Genomic DNA, 19,183 nt, shown 5'->3' with positions numbered 1-19,183 from the left:
TTTGGATTTGCAACTTCAGTTTGCTCTGTGACTTCACTGCTGTTCCTATGAAAGCAGAAGGCTGAAGGCTTTCGGGTATGCATCCTAATTGGAAACCAATATGTATGGAAGCACTCATTGCTTACACACACGTTTGTCTGCTGGAATGACAATAATTGGTACTTGGTCTCCTATCCTCTTGCCAAATATAACTTTTGGGTTACTTAGAAACACAAGATAAAACTGATGGAAATCCCATTTCGGACATGGGGGCCGGCGAAACATTCAATGGTTATGCCATGCAGGAATGTGCTGTTAGGTTTGTCCATACAACTGTCTAAGGTGGAGAAATGTAAAACGCCTTACGTCTTGATTGTACTCCACAGGTAGTTAGATTTTCAATCGTTCATGATTTTCCAGTTTCTATATTTGGATATATACTGATAAAACATGTGTTTCAGTTATCTGTGTCTGTTGGAGTAGGCCCCCATATGGCTTATCAGTTTTCAGGAACAGGAAGTCATTGATTTCATAATTGGATATTTGATCAGGGTAAAAATTGAAAAGCTTGTTGTACAAGAAAATACTGCTATAAAATAAACCGTTCCCCCGTGGCCAAGATGATCTAATGGCTCTTACAGGTTTATGGGTTTTCTTTTGTTTTCATTTACAACAGGGATTCTAATTAGGCGCTGTTGGTGTTTAATTCTGTTGTATTTTGGCTCCGCGATCAGGTTGAACACCGCTTCTTTTTCAGACTACTAGTGAGCAAGTTCAGGACCGTCTTAAACTTAAGGTGTGACCATGTTTACGGATTTCCTACATAAAGCCTTGTCCTACACCACAGCTATCCAGCATATGTTCTTGTTGCATCACAGCAACTTTATTCATGGTGATGCCGAGGCAGGAAGTGTTAGAGAGGTGGAGGCTCCATAGAAAGAGTCCGTCGTCCAACACAAGTTGCAGCCGATCTTCTCAAAATAATTGCATACGTTTTTTAGTAATTTCTTTTTGTTTGACTGCACCTTTTAACAGTAGCTCTCTTCCTCTGGTATCATTTAATAGATTGTATACCCTCATGGGCAGCGACTTATTTGGAATGTATTCTTCAACCACATGGAGAGCGGCCTGTTATAGAGGGGGTGGGGGTGAGTGACCTGTTCCTGGGGGAGGTGGGAACAGTTTGAGCGGCCTGGTTTGGGGTGGAGTCTGCCACTTCTTGATGGCAGTGACTGAGTTGAAGATGAGGAAATACACTAAAACAGTCTTCTGATGGAGACACAGTATTGCAGATCAATATTCTCTCTCAGCAGCCATGGGGTTAGTTGAGGAACTTACTTTATTGTAACTTGGACAGGCTGCATAATGGTCCAGTGCTAGAAGAGTGTGTTTAGCAGACCTTATTTTATAGTCTGGTTGGTATTGATATCCATTGGGTAGATTTGTAAGAATTTGTTTACAGCGTGTGCTGAAATAGGAAGTGATTCTTCTAAATAAACCGGGATTTCCCGGAATCTAGTTTACCATTCAGAATAAACATAGTTTAGAGATGCAAAATGCTCATGTAAGAATAAACCAGAATACGTGTCATTGCCTTTTTTCTGGTGACTTCACCTTTTAAACCCCTGCCACTGGCCGATCCAAGCAGCATCCTGCATTCGGCCTGACTAAGGGAGGGTGTACGTCCTCCCGAGAATGTGTGCGCATCATTCTTTTCACTAACAATTTGTATAAAGAACGCGGGATTCGCGCTGACTATACCCGGTGCACGGTGATTATTTGGTACAAGAAGCATGTTAAAAACGCTGTGGCCCATCTCATTAGCAAAATAAACATATGAACATGATGCTAATTGATTAGCTGGATGGGAAAGCCATTGTGTGAAGGGGTACAGTTGTTGGAGGTAAATGGAGTGTTGGGATTTTCTCATGATGATGAGTTGTCCCTTAAAGAGGGCAATAATACTGAGAGAATTGTTACTGCAGTTATCTAGGATATTCTTTTGGATGCACTGAAATGCTGATTCAAGGGACTTTACCTGAAGCATTTATCTATGTAGGCTTCTACAAAACATAGGCAATTATGCAATTACCTTCACATGGGAATTATATAGGTAAATTGCTAGGACATCAAACTAAGGAGAAATAATGATGTAAATGTAAACCCTTCAGTTGGGCATTTACAGTACATTCTGTGTTTGGTCCTCACATACTGCCTGCTACTAATGTTTGCACTGCTTCTCTGAGAGAAGTTAAAACTATGGCTGTGCTTCTCATGTAAGAAATGGTCTACAGTATAAGCGTTCGTTTATAGTGCATGCATGCGCCCGACTGCGTGATGTCACACACCAAGCATGCGCTGTAGGCAGATGTGTGGCCAGGGCATCACGTGAGTGGTTCGCCCTCTTTGGCTGAACTGCTCAGTTGACGCGGCCGTTGCCTGGAAAAATCATTTTCTGAGAAGTTTAAAATTCGCGTGCTTGGACGCACTGGTCCTGCGCAATATGTGCGTGCTCAACTGACATTACTTTGTTTTGGAGGCGCGCAGCACCATTATAATCACGGCCTCGGGGTGAAAGTACAATACAAAATGCACTCGTCAATGGTGATATAATAAGCGTTTGAGATTTCAGTTTTGCTGCTAAAAGGGTTAACCATTTTTGCTTTGCAGTAACGTCTGTTGGTATAAACTTTTAGGACTGATTGAGACTGAACAGAAGTGAGATTGAGGGAAAGTGTGTGTTAACGGTTCTCTAGTTACAAGGTTTGTTTTCTTCAGTAGTTGGCAGTCATGCATGAGCTATATTGTCAGGGCATCTGTACCCAACAATCCATTTACAAGGATTATCTCTTTATCTGTCCAATCTCTACAAGTGCTGCAGTGTTAATGACCATTTACAAAATAGGATTGGGAAGGGACATGTCACAGCCTTTAGTTATGTGTCATCTCATTTTCTGGATTAAGAGATTTCCTAACCGAGATGTGGCAGTGAAGCTACATTATCCGCTGAGGAGGGTGCTGCTGAAGAGAATGATTGGTCCCTGCCTGGCTATCTTTCGTAGCATTGATTTACACTCGCGTAGCTGAGGGAAACATTGGCAAGAAATACGTTTAATAGTTCAATTTGTGATTGCTGGAGGCAGAATACATGCGTTTCAAAGTAGTACTTAACCCTTCCATTGCTCTGCATAAGCTTGTTCTTTCTGGCATCTTCATTGCATTGCCGAGCTCTCCATTATTGTGACTCAAAAAGGAGATCCAGCAGTAATTCTGCCTGTCCATAAATGGGAAGATAACCAGCTGAGGAGAGTCTGTGTTCACATAAGTGTTTCATAGGAGAGCTTTACTGGATTAAATATGTTGTACATTTTAGGGTTAGAAGGGGCTCCACCTTTAAACGTGCGTTGTGTATTTCTAAAGGAACCAAGAGGATTTGTGCAGCACGTTACTGTTGCTAGGAAATGTTGGACGTGTGTGTGCAGTCATTGCCTTATAAGTGTGCGTTTTCTTTCTTGAGTTTTGTATGTGATTTAAAAAAAAAATTTTTGTAAGGCATACTGAAACCACAAAGTGTATGTTGTGAAATATGTGAAATACACTTTAATGCTGAGGGCAAACGGTTCCTTTGTACTACTAGAAATAGATGTACAGTTTAATAGGTGTTTCTTGTTCAAAATGTTTTGCAAAATGAATTTTCCGGTTTGTGATATTTGTTTTCGGTGACTGATGCACATGGTTCAAGGTAGAATTAAGACCAGGTTTATAGAACAAAGACACACAAAAGCCTGTTTTATGTACTAAATAATCTACTTTAATCCAGTTGAAGTTATCTTTCTGCATGTTGTGATTACAGGGTATTCTGTTAGACTCCTGAACAATGATTAATACTTTAAAGTAACTAAATTTAACTTTCTTTGTTCGTTATGTCATTCTAAGTGGTCATCAACCAATCAGTAGTGAGAATGAAGGGCATATTAACGTTAATTACTACAGTTAACCCGAAACAAGCCTTAATTTTACCTGGCTGAAGAAAAGCTCAGTTCCACCACCCACTTCCCACACTTGGTCCCTGCCAAATTTACAGTTGGGGTGTGTAACCGTATTAAAATGGGGTGTGTTTTCTGAAAACTGGACAGGAGGATAAAATTGAGCTGTTTGGTCCACCAGGACAGAGATGGGAGTTTCTGCTGCTGGTGTTGATATATACATTTATTGTTGTACGAGTAATGTCTAAGCTAATAAATCCATGGTCGTTCTGGGCATAGTTTATACAGCTGTTAGTGGGAATTCTCTCCTTTCTGTGCTACATAACAACATTATTGTATATACATCTTACAGATTGAGTGGCTTGTAGACTCCTGATTTACATTTCTGTTGTGTATATTGTGAGATTGTATTTCAGAGACAGTAAAGTTAACGGGTGATCGGTGTGCTAGACACCGCAACAGAGCTTTATGAATCTGCCCTTATGTTACTTGTGTACTAAAACAGTGGTGCTCAACTCCTCCACACCCCCCAATAGGTCAGGTTTTCAGGAAATCCTTGCTTCAGCACAAGTGGCTCAGTATTTGACTGAGCCTTTGATTGAGCAACATGTGCTGAAGCTAGGATATCCTAAAACCACGACGTGGAGGGCTTGGGGACTGGAGTTAAGCACCACTGCACTAAAAAACGTACCCTTTGCTGCCATTAGATGTAAAACTAGGGTTTTAGAGAACAGAGGCCAACAACTGAACCTTGGTGTTTTCTCTTCATCCTTTCACATGTTGCTCTCAAATTCTGATTCCAGCACAAATCATGAAGATGATGCTGTTCTGGGTGCCACAGCATGCACAATTGTTCCGTGATTTATGTGGCCGTTGAACCGTGGCTGGTCATTTCTTTAATCCTTCCTGTTACTGCAGAGAGGTGTTTTGTCGACATAAGGATTTCCTAAAAATAAATCCTTATCTTGTTTTAACTTGAAAGTAATGCAGTGCAAAGGTTTATGGCTTTTATTTCAAATCTGGCGTTGGAGCAAAACCCAGCATATTATTTTGTATGCTGTCATTTGGCTATACGCCCTCCAATATATAAACAACTGATGAAAGCACTAGTATAACCTTTGAAAGCGTAATCCTTCATATTGTGACGTATGTTGGATACTTGAGGTAAATGTCATGTATTTACATGATTGTGCTTGTATGGTGTTATAGAACAGGGAGGATGAAGAGGTCATTTTCACCAACCTCCTGTCTGGAAACAGGAGCAGATTTACCCTGCTAGTAAACCCTTACTCCCCTATACCTCCATTGCTAAACGCTTTATTTGCTAAGCTGCACTTACATTCTCGTGTCCAGCAAGTTGTAAAATAAGTAGGATTATAATTTAAGCATGATCAGCACGGAAGAACCAGTAAGGAGTCTTACGGAGAGTGTAGTCCCCAAGATTATAAATAAAAGTACCACTTGTGGGTGCATTGGCATGCCCGACAGGTCTGCAATTCTGCCTTTCCCCATTATCTCTTGGCATACAAATACATCCACTTCAGACAGGGATTCTGGGTAATGACATGCAAATGAACACACCCAATGAGTTACTCACATATAGGCTTTGGATAACCTTTAACATGAACCCCTATAAGCTTATGCCTGCCTCCCTAACACATAAAGCCTTGGTAACAGTCTACTTAATAGCATGTGGCTTTACAAATGTTTTGTACTTGGTGCCCATGGGAGGTAGTTGGAATAATTCTGTCTTTTTTGCCTGTTGCCTTAGGCTGCGGTCCCAGTGACTGCCACAGCGCACGCCTCGGCGCGCACTGTGCGAACAAGCACCGGCCCCCCAGTCACTCAGGGCAGGGTACATGCGTCGGCCACATTCAGCAGCCGCGCTGTACTGCAAGATTCCACACACTCAAAAATTGTGTGTGGAACTTGCGACTGAGCCGTGGCCACGCCCCCGCCGGCGGTTCAGCCAATGAGGGCGAACCAGCCGCATGAGCTAATGGCCGCGCCCCCGAAAAAACCCGACCACGCCCCCTCCCGTCGCAATTTCTCCCTCCTGCAGATCGCGGTTAGCGCTGTGCACGCGCCGTTACACCCCCACCACTCGTCGGGCGCGCGTGTCACAGTGATGACTGGGACCGCAGCCTTTAGGGGACAAATGTAAGAATCTCAGTAAGTCTGGTCATTGTACCAACATGGTTTTAAGCTCCACAACGTCCACGACTGTCATGTAACCAGCTAACCCAAAGCTGCTGAGTAAGGAACAGTGGGGGCCGTCAACCTGGGTAAAACTGACATTTCGTAGTGCCATGCCACTGCCTCTTGTCCCTTCCCCCCCCCCCCCCCCACAGATTGTTTACTAAATACTGATTTGCACAACAACTTCAGGCTCGGAGTGGAAGCTTAAAAGCCACAATCCTACCAGGGACTTTTTTTTTTTTTTAAACACATTATTTTGTGACATATTTGGGATCACCCGGGTTCCCAAGATAATTACTGCTACATGTGCTGGGTGTCTGATTTGGTTAAACTGATTACCCTTCAAACCTCCCAAGTTTCGTGGGCCAATACATAACAGCAACGTAAAAATTACTGTTTTGGGGGCTTGCTACTTCTGAAACTTAAAGCTGCAATCTCTGCAAAAATGTCTGTTTTGCGTAATTGGAAATTTGGAAGCGCACTACTTTGAGGGGATACAAATACAACAAGAGATCCGCCCTCGTGCTGTCGCATATCTTCGTTCGTATTCGTATCCCCTTACAGCTGGCGGTGTGGCGCACCTCCCCAAACGCTCCTAAGAAAGGTTTCCCAGCTGGGAAGCCTCAGGAAAAGGACTATCTTCTTGTTACTTTGAGGGATTCCTGAGATAGCAGTGACATTGCCAGTGCTCCGTCATGGAGAAAACAACACGGTGACCTTTATCCAATAGGAAGCTACAACTACCGATGCCACTTCCTATTTGGCCATATACAGGCATACCCCGGTTTAAGTACACTCACTTTAAGGACACTCGCGAGTAAGTACATATCGCTCAATAGGAAAATGGCAGCTCACGCATGCGCCTGTCATCACGTCCTGAACAGCAATACCGGCTCCCTACCTGTACCGAAGCTGTGCACAAGTGGGGAGACTATAGAGCCTGTTACACATGCGTTATTTACATTAGTTATGCACGTGTATGACGATTGCCGTACAGTACATGCATCGATAAATAGGAAGGAGGTAGTGCTTCACTTTAAGTACATTTTCGCTTTACATACATGCTCCGGTCCCATTGCGTACGTTAATGCGGGGTATGCCTGTAGTTAACCCGGGAGGGTACCTTCACCAGGAAGTGTCTCTGGAACCGCAGGGTCCCCAGAGCAGAAAGTGGGAGCAGTTCAGCTTTGGAGGGGTCCCCTGGATCTAATTAGGTGAAAAAAGCTGTTAAAAATACATTCTCCCTGACGGGATTGCTGCTTTAACCTAAATAGCAGATCCCCTTTTTCTTTTTTACTTTTCTTTTTGTTTCCTTATAGTTTTTTTTTAATGAAACATATTTTAACCTATTTGCACTGTAGTTATTTCTGTGAAGCCACAAAGCAATGCTTACAGACCCTAGTCTCATTGCTAATGTTGGGCAACATTTTTGCCGCTGTTTACTTGCATAACATTTTTGCACCACTTTTGAGTCCAGATATACAGTAAGAGACTCGAGTTATCATTCGTGTTGAGACATGCTGCACTTTCACACTCAAGTTCTGATCTTTAACGCTATTTAATTTTTGAATGAAGTATTCTCAAAGTTGGATGACTGATCACCTTAAGCGGCCCCCCTAAAGATGGCCCTATCTGGCAATCTAGTTTAGTTAGCCGTGTCATTGGAGTTGGCTTCTGACACTTGCTTGGAGTTGGTAAGAAATTCAATTAGTCCCCAAAACTATTATTTCAACATTAAAGCGGAATATTTCAAATCGTCTTAATCTTGGTGTGAGTAAGAGCACAATCCCCCCACCCCCCTCATTGTACCACGCTGCAGAATATGTCGCCGCTTTACAAATAACCGATGATGATACTTCTCTTTTCAAAAGACCTAAAGCAACCTACAATAATACTTTTTCTGAAAGCGTAAAATAGTTATCCAATTAAAAAATAAAATATTACGTTAACACGTTTCTCTAACAGGAGATCCCAACATGTCAGCCTTTGATGTTGTCTTTAATTCAGTATAAATAATAGCATGTGCATGTACAAACCCCCTCTTCCCTCCTACCCCCCTAGCCCCCCTCCCCCCAAACAGTTTGATCCTGGGTTTTTCTCTAGCTGCGGATTACATGAGCACAGTCCTTGAACTGAAGGAGAAAATGATTTGTTTTTATAGATGTGTTTTTACTTCCCAGCTTGTTTTTAGTGCCAGTTCTAGTTCCTGTAAAGCTAGTTGTGTGCCTTTCTTGTCTGGTCTTGCTAACCCACATATTTGTGTAGAACAGGAAAAGACGCAGAAATGCAAGCCAAAGTTTGGTAAGGTAAATTATAGGTTGGCTATTCTCAATCTATAATAAAAGTTTGGATACTGCACAGATTACTTTTACATGTCTATGTCCTTCATGTGTGTCCCGACAGTCTGGATATCTGAACTCTCTCATTACACAGCAGAGGGGTTTTGTATTAGCCTGGAAATGTTAGCAGATGCTGCTACTTTAGGCTTGTAATATAGTACGCGCGGGTGCACGGCGTGGCGTGCACGTTTAATGTCTATAGGGCAAGCGGTGAAGCGCGCGGCTAGGAGGCATGGCTATGATGTCACAGCGGTAGGTTGCACTGTGATTGGCTCACAGCGTCGCGCGGCAACAGCGTGAAAATACACATTTCTTGAATTTCCTCAGGGCTGCCGTGCCAACGCTCACGGCCGCCCGCGCGTCAACTATAGCAATGTCTGGCTCACACAGGCAATTATTGACGCGCGCATTATATTACAGGCCTTAAATTAATTGTAGGAAGATGTGAAAAGGATATGTACACGAACTGGTGTGCAACATTGAAACCAGTCCTGTTAGTTGAAGTTGCTTCAGTTTTTTCTTATCCAACAATTGATTGACGTTTTGATCTGTAATGTTTGTTACTCCAATACCAGGCCTATTAGAAGACCCAGATATCCATCTTTCCTGGAAAAATATTCTTAAATGGGTTTTGTTAAATGGATTAGAAGCAAAAGGTGATACTGTGCTCATGTTCATGCAATTTCCCATAATCCCTGGCTGCAGTAGATGCACTGTATGCTAATAGATAATGGGGGGGAAAGGCAGACCTGTCTGAGGTATGTGAATGTGCTCACAAGTGGTATTTTTATTTGCTGTAAATAGATACGCAGATTCTCCTATTCTATTCCAGGCTTCTTGTACACACAGCTCCGTTTGTGGCACAACAATATAAGCACATTGCACCGTGGTCATACCAAGTTCTAGGAATGGCGCGTGCAGGCCTGAGAACACACTGTGACGGGAAAGTTTGATCTTGAAAATGTTGTCCTGGTACAGGGGTGGCCAGTTCCAGTCTTCAAGGACCATCAACAAGTCAGGTTTTCAGAATATCCCTGCTTCAGCACATGAAGCTTTCAACAACTGAGCCACCTGTGCTGAAGCAGTGATATCCAGTTACATGCTGGTTGGTGTTGCCCTTCCAAGTTAATGTCGAATTTACTCCAGGAAGGATTTGCAAACCGGGATCCTTTCAGGTGTACAAGGTAGCAGGTTACTGCTATGTTTAATACAGTCGTTCCTCGTACTGAACTTAAAAAAACATTTTTTTTAAAATAAGGATATTGTGTAACATTGTATTTTGCGTTTCCTCTTAAGATCACCCTCCTTGCTCTTCTGTTTGAGAGTGCGGTAAGATTGCTGGCTGCACTAATCCGGAGTAGAAGTGGGGATCACATTTGTGACGTCTCTGCATCTTAATTTAGAGACCAAAATCGTGTAAATGAAAATTACCACAAGAACTGTGCAGGGCATGGGTAATAGGGCATGGGTAGCAGGGCATGGTTAGCAGGGCATGGTTAGCAGGGCATGGGTAACGGCATGGTTAGCAGGGCATGGTTAGCAGGGCATGGTTAGCAGGGCATGGTTAGCAGGGCATGGGTAACGGCATGGTTAGCAGGGCATGGTTAGCAGGGCATGGTTAGCAGGGCATGGGTAACGGCATGGTTAGCAGGGCATGGTTAGCAGGGCATGGTTAGCAGGGCATGGTTAGCACGGGTACTTAACATCGTTCCACTTTTTTGTCAAGTGCTATTCCTAGTCTCATTGTGCCCTGAGGGGTCTATATTGTGGTGTGTGTGTGTGTGTGTGTGTAAAAACATAGTTATTTTTTGCCCATTAGAAGAGGGATTTGTTGTGAATCTGTATCTTTCTCTGGTACATTTAAATTCTAAAGTAAAGCATAAATCCAGTACAAGATGGCTCTGAGGAACACTGTACATCAGGGGTTCTCAACTCCAGTCCTCAATTGACCCACCTGTGCTGAAGCTGGGATATCCTGAAAACCTACACTGTTGAGGGGGGGGGGGGGGGGGTTGAAGACTGCAGTTAAGAACCCCTGTCATACAGATTACTTTCACCTAAATCTATAGACGTCTTCTGTTGGTAATGCATACTGTAAGATTACTTTCTGTAACACATTGTTCTAATCTTGTGTTTATGGTCTCATTTACGGGGGCACTTGTAGGTAGGATTTCATCCACTGTTCTTCTCTCTTCAGGATCCCAGTTACTGGATACAAGTTCACCGCTTGGAACATGGTGATGGTGGAATTCTGGACGTTGATGACATTCTGTGTGATGTGGCTGATGACAAAGACAGAGTAAGTGGGATGCGCTGCACTGAGCTCTTATTCTTTGAACCATTTTGTTTACCTTAAAGCCAATGGTTTGAAGTTTTGTGGCTGCATTGTTTCTTGCCCTTGTCCATTACCATTGGTTACCTTTTTCTCAACTGTATTTGATTCTTGTATGGTGTGAGGTTTCACAGCAGATAATGTGTAATCCACTTAAAAGCTTTGGATTTTATACTGTAGTGTAGAAGGTTTATAGGCATCTGTTTTGTTCCTACCCCCTCACTCACCAAAGCTGCACAGGTGTAGAAACATGTAGACTGTGTTAAATGGTCTGACAGCACAGATCAGCCTTATTGAAGGTTCTGTAACTCAAGTAGATGTGAAGTGTTTGGTTAGGCTACCAGAGAACGGATTGTATGATTCCCTGCATGTCTCGGGTTATATAGCATTTGTTTTGCGCTCTGGAATCCAGGCTGCTGTGTGATGCTGGTGTTGGCGCATGCCAGAATCCCAGTATGGGATTTAATACTGTACTGAGGCTGCTAAGTGAATCATTCCCTGATCCTTTTAGTTCACCTGTAGTGTTTTTATATCAAACAAGGTGGGACAGGTTCAGATCCCTGAACATGAAGTTTGTTTGAGCTACTCTACCCTAATCGGATTTCAAATATCTTGCAAGGCCCTGAAGGAATCTAATTCTATATGAACTTGTTCGCCGTTCTGGATTGGCCGTGTAGATCTGTAGCAATGAGCAAGCGACTAACCTAGACTTGCTTGTGTTATATTGCAACACTCCTCTTATGGTTTGACATCAGAACAAATTCCATTCCAAAGCTTCCTGTCTAGAAGTAAAAACAATCTGCCATGGACAGCCGTCTCCCGCACTGCGAGCAGCTCTGTAGAGCCGCACGGCAGTGAGGTGGTTAATGGCAGAAAACACTCTTCCACCATGGTTGGCTACTAAAACATTACATTCCAAAATCGGGTCACATTACAAAAAATTAGACATCACATTACTTTTCCTGTGTCACTTTGTGTAAACTATTGATCTCTGTGACAAGATATAGACATCTTTACATTTCTCAGCTACTTACTTTGACATGGCTTGCCACTTTTTTTCTTTTCGGTGAAATACTATCCAGTTTTTTCTGGGAAACGTCATACTTTTCATATACAACAAGCCGAGTGCCAGCATACTCTTTTTATTTATAGCTTTTTCAGGGAACATATTCGGGAATCCTATGATGACAACTGCTGCTCGGGTCTCTGTCCTGTGGTTCAAGCGATCCCTCTAACTAAAACATACCATTGCCATACGTTCAAGCTGGCAGGTGCTGGTATTTATTTTACACGGGACCTCAAACTCATCACTCCTGTTGGAGTCAAGCGACTCCTCTGAAATCATTTACAGGACTCCCGGGCACTGAAGGCAGTTGACTGATGTTGACATGAGATCTTTTATCTGAAGCCAGCTTGAGAAAGAGCAGTGTAATTCTGCTTTCATTTCAGCGCAATGAACATGTCGAATAAAGTAAAGTGCCATTGTTAGCTCCTGTAGCACATCTTTGCAGAACTTCCTTTGCACAATAGAGGTTCATCCAGGCAATTAAGTTTCCTGACAGACTTGAAATAAGCAGAGCACAAATCTTCCTTTATTTGGCATCTTGCAAGACCTGAAATGCTGGATTTGTAAAGCAGCTCACGACATGCAGTTATAAAGACCTCGTTTTTTTAAGAGGGCCTTTTACATTGAAGAATAATGCACACGAGGTGTAATTTGCCTCTCGCACTACTTGGAAAGTCTTCCGGTTTCACTTATGGGGAATGAAGCAAAAAATCAGAATGGATCATAACTGGGCATTCAGTAATAGTTCTCGGATTTGCCAAGGAAGTAGTCCTTGTCTGCTACAAAATAATTGTAATTTTTTTTTAACTTCAGCAATTAAGTTTACCTATAAACTAAGAAAAAGAAAACATGTTGGTCAAGAAAATATTTTTTTTGATAATCTAATTTGAGAGCCACTTACACCATTGGTCAGATTTGCAATTGTTATGGGTAGTGTAGCTAGTGCGCTGTTCACAGGCTTTTCCTCATGATTATAAAGTTAATGAAAAATCCACTGCCTCCAATAATTTGATCTTAAAATGAGTGGAAATGTACCTTTTTACCTACTCAAATGAAAGAACAACCCTTAAAAAAGCAAAAGTAGAAAAGGACCCTGTTTATTATTGGCAAGTTAACAAAGTGAACACTGGCTGTAAGGTCCTATAGCAGTGTGGCCACATCGTATATTAACAACAAATGGTCCAAAGAAGGAACTCGTGCTCCCAATGTAGAGCAAGAAACTCTCACAGTAAAGTAAATCAGATCTTCTTGCATGATTGTGCCTTTTATTCAAGGGGTGTATCTGCATAGCACAACGTTTCAGTCCACAGCGGGCCCTTCGTCAGACGTGGTGACACTCTGAGTTTGGAGCGCATGTTCCTTCTTTTGTCTTTCCCCTAATGACAAAATGACAATATTTCTCATGCTTGTCACCACAGAGAACAATGTAATCGCAAATATGTAGATTTAAAATGAGCCCATGTATAGCTTTCTTGTGTTAGAATATCCCCGTTGGTGATTGCTAGGAAGGGTCCAGCTCCATAATCCAGGGCAGTTTTGATGGAGTAAGCAGCTTTATTCGTCAAAGCCCTGAAGTGGCCAGTGGCAGAAAACGCCTATTTACTTAAGTATTTTTGCTCCATGGCGGTGTGCTCAGCCGCTTGGGGCCTTATTCAAGAAGACCCTTAGAGTTCTGTAGTTCTCTAATACACTGAGGAGAGAGAACTCATGAAAAGGAATTAATTGAATTTGGTGCGTCAGTGGTTGAAAGAAGAGTTAATGCAAAATTCATAGCCTTCAAGCTATATTAAGCCTCAGCAGATTCCTAAGGATAGAAGGCCTAATTCATGTGCAGCTGATCAAAAAGAAATCTAAATTACTCTAACATTTGGCAATAAGTCACAAAATGAAGTAGTGTTAGATTAGGAAGCAGCACCGTGCATTGCAATGTACTTTGATATCTTGGAGCATGAGAAATATGTAGTGACTATTTAACCCTTTGCTGCGAGAGCTGCCTGCAGAATGGCTCTATAATGAGGTTATGCCTGTGGTTACTGTACATTTGTGTTGCATGTTGAGCTCTTTGATGGGATGTGAAAGTTAATCATGAATTGTTCTGTACTGCTTTACAGACCACAGAAGTTGAATTCATTCTTCAGAGATTTGAGCTTCCGAAAGCTCACATTTATAAACTTTCATGGTGGTCCATATTTTATTTTGTTTATGCTACACTTAAACCAGCCCTTTTATGCTATCTATAGTTTTGTTTCCTTTCTGTCATTACATGTAAATTTCATCTCAATGTTCTTAATACTGGCATCAAATCTAAGATAAAGGATTCTAATGGGTATTGGGTTCAAAGCAGAAATACCCATATAATATACTTGACACTACCTATGTTGTAACATTTTATGAATTGAGGGTATGCTCATATTTGGCAGCCTTTTATACCAGCCCATTTTACATTTTAAGCTCTGTATTTTAGGTCTATAAATGGTCTCGCAGATGCCAAACACAAGACAGGAGTTGTTTTTGAGTTGAGCAGTGTGGAGTTCCTGCTTTAATCATTTCTGGGATTTCAAACAGTTTAACAAGAAAAGGACAGCGAGAACTAATTCTAAATGGTACTTCCTTAATTTCCTGCTGTACACATACACTTTTTTTTTTTCTTTAACCATTAACTTGTCCGCTTACCTTTGTACAGAAAAGGAAGATCAGGGTGTGTGAATTTGGGCTAGAAAAAAGAATCCTAAATCTGTACATCTACAAGCTCCCATTGGGTTACTAAATATAAAAGACGAAGTGGACATGGTTAACCATTTTTAAACCAATATGTCAGGTATAAAATTATGACACAGTTTTATTAAACACTTCAAGAAATCAGAGGAGATACACGTGGTGTAGAACAGCTTTACTCAATATATAAAATATAAAACTCGCGTAAAAAAACCTCTCAAACACATGTATGTGTCATAAGCATTTTGGACAGGGTAGTTCTGAGCCTCCGGTCGGTCACTGCTGTTGATGTCGGTATTCTCTGTGACTCAGACCTCCTTCAGCTGCCCAGTCTGTGCGGTCGCGTCACGGGACTGGTAGTGTGGCTCCCAGTGCTCACTCTCTCCTAAAGTGTTTGTCTACTCCAATCGCCCTACGTGTTTAGCTGCGGTTTGCAGCTCCCTCAGGGGCCTAACTTGACCTTGTTGCAGTTCAATTTAAATGTTTGTGCAGTGATCGTCATCCGCCTTGAAGCCGACATGAAAACCAAATCAAAGTTAAAATCTTTCAAAGCTACAATTGTGGGGCTCATTAGGCCGTGATTATACCAAAATCCGCACGTGGCGTCGCCCGGAGCGAAGAGCCAAAACAAAGTATGCATGCTCACAAAGTGCTTATACCTACTGCGACCGTCGCGCCACTTGCTGCTGCAATGTAGGGTATCAGCAAAAAACAGAGCAAATAGCGCACAGCCAGGGAGCCAGGTATAGGTTAAAAATGAATTCCAATTTATTTCAGTGCATGACCGATAACATCACCACCCCAAGGGGGACAGAAAACACACCTCCTACTTGTTTCGGACCGGTAGGTCCTTTATCAAGGACACCCTTGGGGTGATGATGTTATCGGTCATGCACTGAATAATTGGAATTCATTTTTAACCTATACCTGGCTCCCTGGCTGTGCGCTATTTGCGCTGTTTTTTGCTGATATTGGACTTCCGTTCATGGCTGGCACGCCACTACTGATCCCCGGAGACTGTGGGAGTGGGTAAGAGACTTTCTTTATGACTTCAATAGCTGAGTACTTTGATGTGAATTATAGCTCAAGTGACTCACAGGTCATTTTCAATTACACCCACTCCTATTGGTTTTATTATGGGGCTATTCTAAGCTACAGATAAGTCTTTATTTTGATGAAGTTATACTGGGGTTGAGCACCCTATTTCCCCCCCTTGTGCTGCAATGTGGGAGACAGTTGAGTTTTTTCCAAATTAGTTTTCTGGTTGCGACGGCCGCGCCACCTGACAGTCGTCCAGAGAGCAGATTTCAGCCTTGTCTCTCTTGCAGTCGCGCGTGCAGAATGTGCTTGTGCACATGTTGCTCTGCGACGTCACAGATGCGTGCACTGCAATTCCTCTGTATAATCACAGCCTTACTTGGTGGCAATATGTTACAATCATTTAGTGCAATATACCCAAATGTATCCGCAGTGTGAACTCTCACACTGTTTATTTATATGTATACTAGTTGTATCCACTTGCAAATATATATTTGTGTATATTGTACTTAATGATTGTAATATATTGCCACTAAATATTGAGCTCCACAATAGCTTTGAAAGTGTTCATTTTTGTCAAACTCCTGTCTGTTTCACTGATTTCTCATATTTCCCCCTGGTTGTGATGTCCTGCCTGGAGATCCCACCTGTCTGCTTCTCTCCATTGCACAGCAGCTGCATCCTGAGATTTTTCTTACCTCCTGATCCTGGGATGTTTAGCAGTTTCCATGTGGTAAAGTAAACCCAAGGGTTTTTTGTGTTGTCTTTAGCCCTTTGCCCTTTAGCGAGTCCCAGCCTTTATGAGAGAGAAAATCTCAAAGGCTGGGACTCGCTAAAGGGGCATTGCAGCTAGATTCCACATTGTAATTGACTTTAATGGCAGTTGGTTAATGCAAGATTGCTCTGTTTAGGGGCATCAGAACTTTAGGTGCACCTCCCTCTAAAAGCATTTATTATGAAGCGCTGTAAACTGCCCATCAAGCTTTGGCGCTTCATGAGTGAGGCACTCAAATGTGTAACTGTACATTTTTGAGGTTTTGTTATTGCAGACTATTTGAGGCCTATGTGACAGAGTGAAGAAACAGTGCGCAACTATTTAAACAATTCACACACGTGAAGTGATTATACAGTGATTTAAATAATAATAAAAATTACGTGACCTAATGGATACTAGGCAAAGGGGAGTGTCTGCAGCTGTGATACCGGGGATGGCTCAAACACCCCCTAGAGAGTCAGACAAATACACAAGACACAGCGCACAACGCTCATAGTGCATTAAAAATATATTATAACAACAAATAAGTAGGGTAATTATTGTGCGTACATCAAATAAATATCAGATAAGCATGTTAGGGGTAAGTTACCCATACACCAACACTGTGAACCGGATCAGATGTCATCAGCAGGTCATGGAGCTGTTCCGTGATTTGCCAGGTTCTGGATGGGTAGGATGGATGGATATGGCGTCCTATACAGTCCCCACTCGTGAGTCAGCAGTGTCCAGCCCTCCTGTGAGAAACAGTTCTTTCTCTCGTGTCTCCACGGTGGCTGTTTTCCTCTAACCGTTATTCCCTGATGAAGAAACCTATACGGTTTCGAAACGCGTTGGAAGTGAGCTACTGTTCTAAACCGAATATCTGCCTCGTTACTGCACTTTGATCTTGCCACCGGAGGAGTACTGTGACACGAGCCGCGGTGTACCCGAGAGGTGACGTCGTAATCCGGAAGTGCAGGTACAGAGGACGGTTAGAGGAAAACAGCCACCGTGGAGACACGAGAGAAAGAACTGTTTCTCACTGGAGGGCTGGACACTGCTGACTCACGAGTGGGGACTGAATAGGACGCCATATCCATCCATCCTACCCATCCAGAACCTGGCAAATCACGGAACAGCTCCATGACCTGCTGATGACATCTGATCCGGGTCACAGTGTTGGTGTATGGGTAACTTACCCCTAACATGCTTATCTGATATTTATTTGATGTACGCACAATAATTACCCTACTTATTTGTTGTTCTAATATATTTTTAATGCACTATGAGCGTTGTGTGCTGTGTCTTTTGTGTATTTATTTGAGGCCTATAACTGCTGTCCACAACGACCTCTTGTCTGTTCATAAGATTGCAAAGCGGTCATGACAAAAATAAGGATGCCTCATGTTGCTCTGATTAAAGTGTATATGCTTTTATGTTTATGTAAAACCTTACCTGGGGTTACTTAGCGTTTGTCTTCACAGCGGTGCAATACAGTTAAGGCAAGATAATGTTTACTAGCTATATTCCGATGCCAGATTTGGGTAATAATTTGGGTTACTACCAGCTTTGTCATTCTACACTGTCATAGGGGCGTAGCGAGAGACAGCACTTGGAAGTCCGTTTGGCTCTTCAGCAACTATGCCGTCCTTATTGGTATTCTCTCCATTTGGCTATCTCCCTCTGACAGCGAGCACCCTGACCACCTCTGTTAGGCTACGCTTATAGTGCCGGCGACAGTCGGGCAACGGTCGTTGGAAAAGCAAATAGAGATGACTTCCAGCGATCGTGACCAATCTGTTGCGCCGTCGCATCGCGCTTACTATAAGCGCATGTGACGGCGGCAATGCATTTGTTTTGCCGCAACGTCGGCACTATAAGGCTGAGCTTATAGTGACTGCGACAGCGATGCGACGTCGCGGCAAAACAAATGCCATGCGCTTATAGTAAGCGCGACGGAGCGCTTGCTGGAAGTCATCTCAATTTGATTTTCCCAGCGACTGCAGCCTGATGTCAGTCTGTGTCGCCGTTGAGGCACTATTAGCGTATCCTTACTGTGGATTGGCAGTGGGGTGGCACATTGATTTGGTGAATGATACTTGCCTGCTGACACTCGCTTTATTTCCTTTTTAAAAGCGAGTTTGGTCTGATCTGGTGATTATGGTTACTATCTGCCAGTGTAGATATTGCTAGTGTAGATATATGATGATATAATTATATTTGTGTCTGTGTTTGGTTTTTGGCCAATTGATTTGCTGAAGTAATTGAAACTATATAAAAGTAGTAACTATGTACAGTATGTATTTGTTCACAAAAGCTTCATAATAGTTTTTCTGCCCCTGAACAGAACACTGCTGTGCTGTCCGAATGCTAAAGTGCATATAAAAGTGCCCAAAAGGATTTGTATTGCATATGGGACTTCAATAGACCAAATGTAAACATATAATTGGCTTGTTCAAATAAATACAGTTATTAACTGTACATTTGCTTTTTTTTTTTAAAGGGGGGGTGCAGAATTATTCAAAATCACACCCTGGCTGATATGCCTGGTATGTGGTTATAAAATATATAGCGTTTATTATTATATCTATATCATTTACAGATTGCTACCTCACTTTGTATCCGAGCACTGAAAACCAAGAATAATCTCCAGCTCAGGACTGTTAACTGAGCCTCGTAAGACCAGCGAAGTGGGAAGTTTTAGTATTGGGGAAAGTGTAAATGGTAATTGAGCACTTGAGAGTGAAGCAAAGAATAACAATAATGTTGCAGTGA

General features: G+C 42.4%; 1 protein-coding gene across 10 annotated transcripts in view; it reads left to right on the top strand.

The window, feature by feature from the left end:
* Positions 1-19,183, top strand: part of PARD3 (par-3 family cell polarity regulator) — a 609,688-nt gene that overhangs the window by 77,882 nt on the left and 512,623 nt on the right. For all 10 annotated transcript variants that reach the window (XM_075587739.1, XM_075587740.1, XM_075587743.1 and 7 more), the window contains exon 2: positions 10,701-10,802. In XM_075587739.1, coding sequence (XP_075443854.1) covers positions 10,701-10,802 — 102 coding nt within the window. The remainder of the gene's footprint in view (positions 1-10,700; positions 10,803-19,183) is intronic.

The sequence above is a fragment of the Ascaphus truei genome, chromosome 2 (genome assembly GCF_040206685.1).
Source record: "Ascaphus truei isolate aAscTru1 chromosome 2, aAscTru1.hap1, whole genome shotgun sequence".
NCBI lineage: Eukaryota > Metazoa > Chordata > Amphibia > Anura > Ascaphidae > Ascaphus > Ascaphus truei.
This window is presented reverse-complemented; position numbering and strand designations above follow the sequence as displayed.